Source organism: Carassius gibelio, chromosome A2 (assembly GCF_023724105.1).
Source record: "Carassius gibelio isolate Cgi1373 ecotype wild population from Czech Republic chromosome A2, carGib1.2-hapl.c, whole genome shotgun sequence".
In the NCBI taxonomy this organism is placed as follows: domain Eukaryota; kingdom Metazoa; phylum Chordata; class Actinopteri; order Cypriniformes; family Cyprinidae; genus Carassius; species Carassius gibelio.
In genome coordinates, this window is record NC_068372.1 from 5616149 (window position 1) to 5630101 (window position 13953).

General features: G+C 39.0%; 2 protein-coding genes across 2 annotated transcripts in view; one reads left to right on the top strand and one right to left on the bottom strand.

The window, feature by feature from the left end:
• The window catches only part of zyg11l (zyg-11 family member, cell cycle regulator, like), a 220955-nt gene that overhangs the window by 134880 nt on the left and 72122 nt on the right, over nucleotides 1-13953 (bottom strand). The window lies entirely within an intron of this gene.
• LOC128024964 (protein Wnt-9a-like) overlaps nucleotides 2031-13953 on the top strand; it is a 40740-nt gene continuing 28817 nt past the window's right edge. Inside the window, exon 1 of the mRNA XM_052610874.1 lies at nucleotides 2031-2186. Coding sequence (XP_052466834.1) covers nucleotides 2095-2186 — 92 coding nt within the window. The 5' untranslated portion in view covers nucleotides 2031-2094. The remainder of the gene's footprint in view (nucleotides 2187-13953) is intronic.

Genomic DNA, 13953 nt, shown 5'->3' on the forward strand with positions numbered 1-13953 from the left:
TCTGTCTCGAATGCTCTCTACCCTTTCAAATAGTTTTTTTTTTAGCCTTGAGCAAGATATCCACGAAATACACGATTTGACTAATTTTATGTAAAAAGGGTGACAGCACACGGCATTAAAAGAAATGTAATAACATTTCATAACTGCTGGCCAAATTCAAAAACAAAACAATTAAATCATCTTTGAGAGCAAGGGGGCCCCCTGCTGTTTCGGACCCTATGAAGCTTGCATATTTTGCTATAGGGAGGATGGACTCTGCACTGGCTGATCAAGATGACAGTGGCCATGCCTGGGACTTTTAGCATCACTTTTCAACAGTGGAAAGAAATAAAGACGCATCATCCAATTTCACTTATTTTTATTTTTTTACAATCTTTAGTCTCAACAGTAACATATGGCACAGATTTGGTTGTGTATCCTTGAATGTGTGTTAGTTAAAACAACAAACATTGTATAAGCAGGTTTGGACTCTGAAATGACTTAACAAAACAGACTTGTTTAGAACATGCTTGATGATGCATTTCGTGTGAATCTCTGGTTAAAGAGCTTTCATTCAAAAGGTTGTGAGAGATGATGGTGGTCTTTCCAAGCAGCACAACACGGTCTGCTGTCCAGGCCTGTGCTTGAATTTAAGGTAGGTGGATGGTTAGGATAAATGGCTCATTCCAATGCAATGGATGGGATTCGGGAATTCATTATAACAGGTGTTTGTAGGGGAGGGGTTGATGAATGAGGGGGATTTATGTCGTCAGATGAAAAAGAGACCTAGGCTTAAAGGAATTATGGAATCTTGTCATTTGGTCTTTAACAAATCCAGTTCTTTAATTTGTGAGGTCGAACTCCACATCATCTGGTGTCAACAAAGCAGACGTCATTGCCTCGTGGTTGCTCAGGTAGATCCTCAGTAATGCCAGTTCCACCCGTACCTGTGTCATGATCCAGCAGAACAGGCAGCTTGGCAAATAGAAACTTGGCAAATGGTTCCAGTAGCCCACCTGTTGCTACTGTGATCCTTGTGATGAAAAGGTCCATATTGTTGCCACATTCAAGGGATGTCATTTCAAGCATGTCAATGGCTCCTTCCAGGTGTGCCCAAGAGTGAGCTGGAACCAGCCCAAAAGATCTCACTAACAATTGGCTGCAAAAACAAAGATGTGTAAGTGGTAATGATGCCAATATTTGTGTTTCATCTGTACTTTTTATGTTATGTCATTGACACATCATTATGTCAATAACTGCTATCTCCTTGAAGGCAGAGCAGATTAGCTCAATAGTGTGGTGTATGTTGTCTTCACCGCTCATAAAAAAAAAAAAGCATTCAAACAAGAATTTACAACCTTTTCTCCTTTGCTCTTGCCAAAACAAATCCCTCATCTTGATTTATAACTTCCAATAACTCATTTTTTTCTTGCTTATTAAAACATTAATCTAGATCTTGCGAAACTTGTAAGGATAGAACACAAATAATTGGTCTGTAATTGCTCACTGCTGCTGAACTTGTGCCAGTATGTCCTCTCAGAAATGTATAAAAGGAATCACGACACTGCTGGACAAGTGTTGAAAGGATAGTTGACCCAAATGAAAGTTCACTCACTCCCATGTTGTTCCAAACCTGCATGAGTTTGTTTCTTCTGTTGAACATAAAATAAGATATTTTGAAAAATGTTGCTGGTCCCCACTGACTTCAGTATGGGGGAAAATACTGTGGAGGTCACTGTGGACCAGCAACATTTTACAAAATATCCTCTTTTGTGTTTAACATTGGAACAACTTGTGGAAAATTATGACAGTAGGCCTATTTACGTTTTTGGGTGAGCTATCCCTTTAACATAATGGATCATGAATAATCGGATAATACTTTTATTCACGATTATTCTTGCACATGCTTAGACACAATCTATTAGCCTTCATATTTCAGTCCCCCCGACCCTTTCTCTCTCTATCTCTCTCTCTCTCTCTCTCTCTCTCCTGTTCTAAGTGATTGGGAGGGGCGCAGAAATCCTCGGAGTGTATAAGAAGTGCAGTTCTCACAAGCAGGGATTTTACACAGCAACTCAGGACGAACGAAATGAGCTGCCCCAGAGCCGCTACAAAATGCTGGATGGACACCTTCTCCTGGGATGGTTATCATTCACCATTATAGTGCATCTAATCAGCTTGCCTGGACCGAGCACAGCTTACTTCGGGTAGGCAGAGGAACTCTTCCTCGATCCTTACATGCTTGTTTATCTTTAAGTTTGTAATGCATAGACTAAGACAGATATGCAATTATGAATCAGAGATCATAAAAAAGACAACGCGATGTTATGTAAACTTCTCATAACAACCTGTGGAGTTGCGATTCAGTGTGAGTGATGTTCTCATTAAAGCAACACGTTTGCGCGAGGTCTCCGGTTAATTAACGATTCACACGTTTAACAAATATGCCCTTATTTACCAGTTCATTAAATCGTGCATATCGGGACATTCATCAGTGTGTTAATTCAATGGCAGGTACTAGCCGGTCAGGGTTGTCTTTCTCACAGATGCTCGCAGAAGAAAGAAAACAGACACGAGCAGCTCATAACAGCTGTTAACAATAAAATCTACGAAGATCTCTAACCTGGTGGCCAAAACGTCTGTTCAGATCGCAGATAATATTTCTTCATCCAGCATAAACACTCGTTTTGGCACCCCATTGCTTGTTCATAGGAGTTTAATAAGTTCAAGAATGTGTGTTGAATTTACAGTTTCCCCTGTTCCCCCTATAAACATTCCCCTAGCATAATTTTAATTGAGGTAATTGTGATACCGCGGGAACGCCTTTGGAATATGTTTCTCTATGACGCGTGCATGTCTGCTTATTGATATTCTTCCATTACGCGCCTTCCTGATTCGAGAAACGTGTTTAACTTTTAATCATCGTCTTTAAATCATTTAAGTCACTTGTATCAACAAGTTTGAAACCAAATTTGGAGGGTAAAAGAGAAGATGTTGATTGGTTTGAGTCTTTAATATACAGATACAGAAGTGTTATAATGACAATTCTGATCTAAATGACTACATATAATCCGAAAGTGTTGGACATAATCCACGGACAGGTGTGCGCTTGATACTGTCCCAGATTTCCATCCCAGAATTTGCAGTAATGTTTTCAGATAGAAAAGTTTCACCTTCAACAACTGTTCAGAAGTTCGTGCCTTGTCTTTAGTGATGGAAGATTAAAAAGTGTGCTTTTTAGGAGAGGATATTGTTAGGGCAAATCAAGGGCCAGGGTGGGAGTGGCTCCCTCGGGCCCCATTGAATATTATGAAGCAGTAAACCGGTTTGTTGGGCTGCAGTGGTTATAGACCAGGTCTAAGACTATTCTACCCCCTCTTAGGAAGTCAATAAATTTAATAAATGCTGGCCTGTGTTAGCATGGGTGGGACAGTACTTCATATAAAGATTTATAGTCTCCATTATTTGATCTGAAAGATTGTTATCAATTGGAGTTAGCCTCTTAAGAATATTTTCCCCTTTTTTTTTTGGCTCATGGAAAACAATGCGTGATCATGAGCAGATATGCAGTGTCAAGTGGCTATGTCTAATAAATGTCTGGATATTTTTAACATTCAATTTGTCATGTGTATGTGAGGCTAACTAGCCATTGTTCAGAAGTGCTCAAACTTTGCCAGTTTCAGCACTTTGTCTACTTTGACGGAAACCGCTTGTACTTCCATGTTATCGGGCCATGAAAACAAACTATAGGAAACTCATTAGTGATATATTTCACTATGGCATTATGGGTGTTCTTTCTTATCTCACACAATGAGTGTTAATTTTGAACGCTGATATGGGTAAGACTTTTTGTTGAACTCTACAGTCAAGGGGCTACTTTTCAAGACAAGGACACAATCACAAATCAAACAAGTCATTTCAACCTTGTGCAAGCAACAGCATGAAACTATTACCTTCTGACATGTTGTCACACTTGCTTCCACTAACGTGCAAATAAATACCTTCCATGAGGCGAATGCATCTTCTGGCCACTGATTTACTTAAATAGAGGGTCAATGTTGCATACCCAATTTCCCCAGTGCGGTGGAGCGTATGTGAAACCTAAACACAGTTTCTGTTTAACCTCAGTCTGTGTCTCTGAGGGTTGGGTGGGATTCCTTGCCTAGTTGAGCCACTGCTGAAGTTGTCCTCCTGGCCACAAGAATGCAAAGCCTTATTACCAGCCGTCCCCTCCAGCCTGTAGCAGCAGGTGCCCAGTGTTGAATCTCATTCAACAGCAGTCTCAGGGAGACCAGGTTCGGTGGGTTGGGGGCAGAATGGTGGTGGAACAATACAGCAATATGGAGGCTGCACACTTTTTGTCTAGGTGTAGAGCTCATCTCAAACAGCCTGAGGGACGAAAAGGGTAGAGGTTAAATGCTGGGAAAACATGGGGAAAATAAGCCCTGAATATCCATGGAATGAGTTTCTTTTGTACCTGGCTTTGACAAGTTTATGCAGATCTCCTGAGGAAGCCAGCCTGGGGTCACATGTGGGGAACTGCTGTCCTAAAAGTAAACCTGAATTGAAATGAGGGTACATTTTTAAGACTTATATGTGAGATTGCCACCAAAATTATGATTCTAGCGATGTAAATTATTTTTAAGTTTGAAAAGACCAAAACTGTTGCATTTCTATCTCAACAATAGGTTATGATGGATGTCTTGTTATTTACAAGGAAGACTGGTGAAATGCACTTGACCTATTAGCAAGGAACTATTTATCAGTTCATAAGGTTGAAGTGTCAGACACTTTTCTTTTGAAATTTCTTTAACATCAGCTGTTACTCGCATGTTTCAAAATCCTGTGTTGAAGACGTTGGCTGCAACAACATGCAAGTCTATGTGCATAATAACCCTGTAATAAATACTCAACCAGTTTTGGTTCTGTTGTAGTTCTGTCCTCTAGAATCCAGTCAGAATCAGTCCAAGGCTTTCCATAGAATACTGTGCTTCTATCCCTTAGACTCTGTAATCTGTCATTTATTCTGATTTAGTTGACTAAATGAAGAGTTTTGTATCATGGTTTGTTACAACCTGTCCATCATTAGGTGTAGCAGTACTTGCATTGCCTGATGTTTCCACCAGGGGGTGGAGTCACTTCTGTAAAAAGCCCTGCTCTTCAGTCATCATCTGCTTCTTTATGAAACCTTAGCACAGTGGGAAATGAGTGGCAGAAACAGATATGAGCGCAGAAAGCTGTGTGACCAGAATACAGGGAGAAGGTCAACAGAGCGGCAGTTTTATTCAAAGGTAGCTGTGGTCAGTTTGATCTGTTTGCATTGGCATTTTTTGGTCTCAACTCTCAGGAAAGCCCCAGTTTGCTGCATAAGACTTCATATTAAATCTCCCGACTAGACTTGGGCTTGGGAATGTTGATGAGAGCGGCTGCCTGAGCTGCGGTGGATCGCCTTTCAGGGCCGGAGAATAGCAGTGTCTGCAACTGAAGATCCTCACATGCGACCACTCCCTATGCACACCCAAAGACATTTTATTGAATCACACGCATATTTCCTTTACATCTTGTTAAAATGTGTTTCATTTTTCTAAAGGTACAACTTCACAGAAGTGTGAAGCATTGCTGGACCTCTTAACACAGTGTGATGAATCTACTATAAACACACTTAAGATTATGAACATTTCTTAGGCTTTCATGACGTTTCAAGTAACCACTTGAAAAACATAAATCCATGTCTCTATATTTCTACCGGTTTTTCTTCTCAATGGCTTTCTCGACAAGCTGTGAGAATGGCTTCTCCCGCAGGAGTCATCCCAACCCTGCCTTGATTATATGGTATTATTGCTCTGGGGAATGTCTTTAAATGTGTTTGGCACACTTGCATCCAAATGGCTCAATATTCTGGTAGTATGACTCTGACCACAGTTTGGAGGTCTGCCTTGATTTTTTAAGAGAGGGTGGGTCCGCTCCTGCCATAACCCAGTCAGCGGTGTGTTTTGTAGATATGTAGGCTGTTGTTGGGAATGCATCGCAGACAGGATCAAATAGCCAGGCAAAACCGGAAAGCCAATATGGAATCTGAATAGCTTTTGGTGGTCAAGGATTGATGAAATAACATTAATTAGTGGCACTACCATGTCATGTGTTTTCCGTCTCTCGCCACAGGCTGTTTTCCACCACAAAGGGCTTAGGGTGGACTCTGGGGCCAAAATGATCAGTGACTACAGCCAAGATTAGATGAATGAAAAACCATAAGATGACTGTAAAAACCCCGAGCTATGAACCATACATGCACATTTATTACATGGACTGGGTGTTGATGTCAGAACAGTAGGCAAGACGAACCAAGAATGTACCTTGAGTTCATGCTTTTCTGTTTCATTGCATCAAACTAGGAGTTTTTAATTAAAGCTGTTTTTCTTTTCATTTAGACTGTAACCGCTGTTCTGCCTGAATAAAGTGAACAAACAAACAAAAACACTCAACCACAGATGAATGTATCAATAGATGCTTTTGGCTTGGGTTGGTTATGCACATGACTTTAAGACTGAAATAGGGAACAATATACTGCTAAATTATTTGGTAGCAAACATATGATTTGAATAAATATATAATAGATGTTTTTTGGCTATAGTAACAACAAATTCAAGCAATTCAACTGGTTCCTCTAGGCATCAATAGTCTACTTGTACACTTAGATTTCATGAGTCTCTAATATGTAGAATAAGATATATAATCTCTGTCAGTAGAAACCAACTAATGGATTTTAAGAGTAATTGGTTCTGTAAAAGGCGTTTTGGTCTTTGGTTCCTAAAGGCACCAGCTGTAGTACAAGGTACACATTACCGTAGGCTTTACCATAGTCTCTAATATGCAGAAAAAACTATATAATTTCTGTCAGCAGGAAATATAAATAGCTGTAACTAATATAGCTGTCATTTTAAGATTAATTGGTTCCGTAAAATACATTTTGGTCTTCTATTTGGAATGAAGATGATCAATGTATCAGTGCGCCCATAATATTAGTGTCATAGTTGCCATGCCATTATATCATCACACAGCTTACAATAAGAACCATAAATGCTACGTTACTGATCCCCGCAGTCAAATCATGTTAGGTTTCCCATCTTCTCAAGTCCATTTTTATGCTTTTATGGTAAGGACAAACACATCATTAAGGTCTATGTTTGCATGCTTTTAGAAAAGGCTTTTAGTGGAAGCCCAAATGAGAGAGTGGGGCAGCTCTCGTACCTGTCACTGGGATCTGGGGTTGTCAGTGCCATGGTGTGAGGTCGATAGGTAGAGTCATGTGGAGCTCTGTGGTGCACCCACGCTGTGCCAGTCACACAGTCACCATTGCTGAGCAGCTGACCCGTGTCGAGCCCCGTGGTTAAACCTCTTACTAATGCTAACCACACGCATGGTACTGTACGCACCAACCTACTGTGTGTGTCCTACACTACTACCCCTACATTTATGTTCAATTACAGTTGAATTATTTTTTAAGATATTGTGGCCTGTTAGGATTGTTTCTCATAGATGTCTGTAGTGCTTCTCAGGTTAGTCTCCAAATAAAATAACCTTAGTAAATACATTTGTGTTTCCTTTTGCATTTAAATAGATCACAACAATTTGAAAAACCATTCCTTAATTCATTTTTTTTTATTATCTTACTGTATGTTCCCAAGTTACTTATATTATGCAGTTATTGTCAAGTATGTGAATTATGCACAAAGCACACGCATTTGGATACCTGCCGATCGAGTAAGCTATATTTGACTCAAACCCGGTAGCGAGACTCGAACCTTCTACAATTGGGTTAAAAGTCAATGACTGCACCCTTTAGGAATTTTTTTGGAACCACTTTATTTTGATGGTCTTCTTTAGACATTCTGTTGATTATAAATACCTTTGCAACTACATGTCAACTACTAGTCATTAAAGTATTAGTAGTCTATAACCTTAACCCTAACCTAACAGTCTACTAACACTACTACTAATACTTTAATGACTGGTAGTTGACATGTAGTCGCAAAGTTACTTTTAGTCAACTGAATGTCTTTAGGGGATCATCAAAATAATAGTTTTGCTATGAATAAATTAGTTTTGGCTTGGTGTTTATGCTAAATGTAGTTTGTAATGAATGGCACTATAATTTATGTTTTTTTTTAATACTTATTTTTCATGCCTGTTTTAAATACCATTAAAGTAAAAGGATTTGCTTTGGAGTTGAAGGAAATAAAATGTATGTTTATAGTCTTTCATTGTTCGTAAACCTTTTATTTACCTGTATTTTACATTATTTCTGAATGAAATAATAAAATGCAACTTTTACATTAATGCTACTTATCTGTGTTCTTTTTTTATTTTCTCTTTTTCTTAAAACTGCAGTTTTGACCTGATGTGACTTGTATTCATTTTCTGGAAAATAAGGTACCAGTCTACAAACAAACGCCAATGGATGACATTTTATTCTGTTAATTTCTCATCAGATTCTTCCAAGACCAAGTTCTCTCAGCAATGTAATCCACATTAATTATATTAATAATGCTTTACAAAGGAAACCTCACTATTACTATTGCTCAAGTATTAAACAAAAAAATTATTAATTTGTTAAATGCTTTACTTGCCATTTGTGGTACAGACATAAGCCATACCTCAAATCATGATGTAAAGATGTACTATTACTTTTTCAAAGACTCTTGCATTTATTGTTAGTGCATCTCAACAACTGACTTATTTCTAAAGTTTTAGAATAACATCCGTGACTAATTTTATATCGAATTAAAGCATAACTGCAAAATCCCCTTAGAAGTAAAGTTTTCCTTTAGGATGTGCTAGGTGTTGTCCATTAACTTTTCCTTTGGATATTACACCTGGTTACAGCTGTAGCAGACTGGCAACTCTGTTAATGATTTGAAGTACATACTCATGTGACCTTGCCAAACAAAATATTAGTGCCGTGTGAATAAACATCTCATCCTCATCCATCTGGCCGCTCTAACACATGGAAAACTCTTTTCTTTGCAAAGTGTTTCTGGATTGTCTATCTGTGTCTGATTGATTTTTAGCCATCCTGTTTGTGTACATCTGCAGATTTCCTGCGTCCTATCACGACTAGAACTAACAAATTTACAACATGATGTTTCTCAACATCTCAGCTATTGTGCCAGTTGTCAGCCCACAGTGACTCTAAAGGTCATGGCGACTCGTTCACATCCTGTGTATGTCACTCTACTGTTGGCGTCATGTCCCGTCATCGTCTTGCTATTTGGAGCACTTAGTTCTTGTGAGGCAGTCCTTTTGCTGGTGAATTCACAGATAATTTTAGGGGTGCAGACTGTCTTCATTCATTCATGTCGTCATATAGAGCAGTTTCTGAATGCTGACTGGCATTGTGTGGTCATGATTAATTACAGTCTAAAAAATTATATATGTGAACTGACTACAATGCTTTTTGTCAAAAAGTATTTTAAGAAAAAAGATGGAAAAGTCAAGACTGATTTGCAATAGGTCTCAGTCAGGTTCTTTCTGAGACATATGCAATTATTTAAACCATTACAATAATGGACAACGTTTGGTTAAAGTTCATCATATACACACACACACACACACACACACACACACACACATATAAATGGTTCTAGGTTTCTTTGGTCACTTTTCCACGTGTTCGACTTGTAAACAGAGACAGAATATATTTTAATATGCTGATTGAAGCATTGTCATTGAATGTACCACTTTTTGACAGTTTTGTGATTGTACGGCAGTGAAGATATTGGCTAAATGCATCTTTGGGGAGACGTCTTTACTTCTAAAGAGGACACTGAGATTTAAATTGCTCTAAAACCTGTGTACATATAAAATAAATAATGTCTAGTAGTAAGTAGCACTGTAAGTAGTACACTTTTATCAGTATATCAAAACATTAACCAGTTACTGCTCTCTTAACATACTGTTGTACACAACACTTGTATATAAATCACTCCTTCACAGCTGCCACAATTCCTTCACAATTCAGAAACTCATAAACAATAAACACATCCAGCAAGTCTTATCATATATCCACCTGTCAAAGTGGTAATCACTAACCTGCAATGCTAACTCACAGGTAAACATTTATTTTAGCGCGATCACTATGACGGGAGTCATTAGGATTTTTTGGCTGCCACACGTGAGGGCGGAAAGATGTAAAATAGGCTGCCACTGCTGTTTGGCTGGATCCACCACAGTAACACTATTGCTTTCCTACTCTGCCAAGCCAGTCAAACTCTAGATGGGACTCCAGGACTGCAGCATGAAATTCTTCTTGCTCTCTGAAATGTTCTTCTACCCCTGGAGAAGGAGGAGGCGTTTTTCAGTACCCAGTAGAGGTGGTGTTCTTTTTCTAGTGGAGTGTTTCTTGGGCCCCTCATCTCCTGGGGGAGCTGTTCTGACAGCAAAGTCAGATCAGACAGGGTAAGGGTTGGAGGCCACAGGTTCATTTCACTGACTCAGAGCAGATACTGTGCAATTGTGATATGCTTGCTATCTTTCTGGAAGCTATAACATTTATTGTGATATGTGAAATGTCATTAAAGCATATTGAAACACTCTTTCTGAATGAGCATTAAGGACTTACGCTACTTATGGAGTTTTTGCTACAATTGGCATGTTTTTTTTCCACAGAATTGAAAAAGTGCATTCCAAACCAAATCAGAAACACGAATAGACTTCTTGGAGGTTTTTGTTTGGCTTGTGCCATTAACTCACTCACTTTGTCTTTGTTTTGGGTTACTGTGGTAGACAGCTGGGGGTTGGGTGGGGGTGTCTGAGAAAAGGCTTTGTTTGGGGTCAACAGCTGGGGGGAATGATTGCCATGCATTTGAAGTAATTGGGGTCCCTGACTTGCCAGCATGTCAGGAGACCACACAACCAGCAAGCCCAAACATGTTGAAAGCAAGTTCACTTTGTCTAGGTTCAAGACTGTTAACTGTCTTGTGTGTGTGAGGACTTGTTTCTGTGGTGGGACTGAAGCAGAGACACTGAGTGTTGCTGTGTAGTTTGATTGCGGATATCTACTATAAACACTATGACTTTTAAACTCACTGAAGTGAACCCTAAAAAAAATAAAAATAAACAGTATTTAAAGGGGTCATATGATGCTTTTTTAAAGATCATTATTTTGTGTATTTGGTGTAACACAATACGCTGACATTCTTTGATGTTCGAAAAACACATTATTTTTCAGATACTATACATTATTTTAGATCCTCTATGGCCCGCCTCTCTCAAATGCATAGTTTTCTACAAAGTCCCTCCTTCCGACAAGTGCAGTCTGCTCTGATTGGCCAATTGACCCAGTCCATTGTGATCGGCTGATCACAATAAGCACTCATCTGCAATGTAACGCCCCTTTCCATAATAGCGAGCTTCTTTCAAAATAAATGTAAAGACTAGGGGTGTCCATGGTTAACCGGTTAACCGATTAACCGTTAAAAATTGCGTAACCGAGTGAAACATTTTGCTCGGTTAAGTGACGTCAATGGCGTGCATTGAATTTAGTTGTAATACATTTTTGCACCACCAGAGACCGCCAGAGCGCTCCCAGACATTTGTAATGTCCACAAGAAGAAGTCATTTTTCTAATATGAAGCGGGCTAATACGAGTGACGGGGCAAAATGCAAGTATTGCAATACAGTGCTTAGATATACTTCAAGTACAACCTCGTTGTTGTAATCTCAACAGCCAACACCCGGGCATCATTAGGCCGGTCAGGACTCACTGGATGCGTGGCGATGAGCGAAAGCATCTCAGCTGCGTGGCGTGTCTGTTTTTAATTCGGCTCCCATGTTAACAGGTTAGAGCTTGCCGACTGCCTGCGTGAGACGCGCGGCTCAGGCGCGGCTCGACGCGTGCATGCTAGAAATAGAACCGACGCCTTGTTGGAAGCGTTTCCAGGCAAAGTATAATAGGAAAATATGTTTATATGTCATTTTGTACAAAAATACATATTAATTCATGACATTTTGATATTTGAAAGTCTATAGGTTGACATAAATTCACATATAAATGTAATTTAAATAAATAAATAAATAATTATCGCTTTTCAAATATTGTACGTGTCAAACATAGTCATAGTCATAGCCTTAGCGAGGCGGCCGCGGAGTCTGCTTGTTACCTTTTGCCTTATACATTTTAGGCTTATTCTCAAATTCAGATTGTGTTAATGGGCGGCATTATTAGGCAGTTTTAATAGGACAATTTGACCGGAGAGATTAAATTTTGTCGGACATTCCTTTTTTTTTTTCGGCCAATGTCCGGAAATTACTATGGTTATGGTTACTATGGCACACTATGGTTAACCGAGTATTAACCGCTAAGGGCCTCGGTTAACGGTTAATGAAAAACTTGAGAACGTGCAGCCCTAGTAAAGACAGTTAATGATGTCCTTAGTTTTACCATCAGTTCAAGCCCGAAAGAGGAACTGAGTGGAGTGGCAGACAGTGATGAAACTCGTATGTGTTTGCAGTACATAAGACACGGACGGTTAAGACAGCTGTCTCCACTGTTATGTGAGTGACCGGTCTCTCTCTCTCTCTTTCACAGATGCGCTCACGCACACACACAAACACACACACACACAATGCCCAAAACTCCTCATTTGAAAAGTCAATAGCAGATACTTCAACTAATAACAAAACATACTAATAGTAGCTGATTTACAAGTACCAGATTAAGTTCACGAAACGGTCTTCCATAAAATGCATTGCTGTTCTGTCGTAAGTAATTTTAAAGATTCCTAAATGCATCTACTTTCGGAAGGCAAATAAATTGCTTTTGCTTTCACCTAGATACACACAGCATCTCCCTGACATGACTGCTTTAACACTAACTGCGGTTACTGAAACCACGTCTTCTTTCTTTGCATGAACATTTGGGCGGCATTACACATATATTTCCACATAGTGATGTAGACATTTGGGGGTGTGTTTAAACGAGATGTTTAAGGGGGGCGTGACAGAGTCTTAACTCTGATAAATAATATCTCCTTGGATTTGAGACTTTAGTCTTTGCAACTTTACAGATCTTCTTTATGTACCAAGAGCTTGTAACACTCCAAAGAGGAAGGAAAAATAAAAAAATTAAATCACATCATATGACCCCTTTAAAGGTATAGTTCACCCCAAAAATTAAATTTACTCAGTCTAACGCTATCGTACATGTAGTTTGTTTCTTCATTGGAACAGATTTGGAGAAATATAGCATTACATCACTTGCTCATCAAAAATCCTCTGACATATTGTTTAGAACTTTTTTGGATTGTTTGTGTATGTAAAAAGTTTGGCTGGGTATCGTGTTTGATACTTTTTATGCACTGACCAAACTGGGTCGATACTATCGAGTATCAAAACATGTCTTGTCATTCGGTACCGAATTTTGATACCTAAGGGTTTAATCTCATCAACATCAGTGAGCCATTAAGAGTGCAGTATGCGTGATGTGCCTAAATCATGAGCTGGTGATAGGCTCTAGTGTATGGAGCCAAAAGAGTGTCAATAATGATAAATGCACACACTACATTCACATATGCACACATAGGATTCATACATGCACATGATTCATAAATATACACACAGGATACACAAATGCCTCAAAATTCACAAATGCACACACAAAATTTAAAAAGCACAGAAGATTCACAAATGCATACAAAATTCAGAAATGCACACAAAATTCAGAAATACACACACAATTCAGAAATGCAAACAACATTTACAAATGCACTCAAGATTCACAAATGCACAGGACAAGATTCAGAAATGTATTTCTGATGCACAAACACATTAATCTTGATTTACAAAACTGCTTGCGGTCTGTGATGCATTTTTTTTAAACAGGGAATGATGTGCAACCAATCAGATATCTCCCTTGTTTTAGCCAATCACAAGAATGCACCCCACGTGGGGGATTGTTTACTTATAAGCCAATCAGCG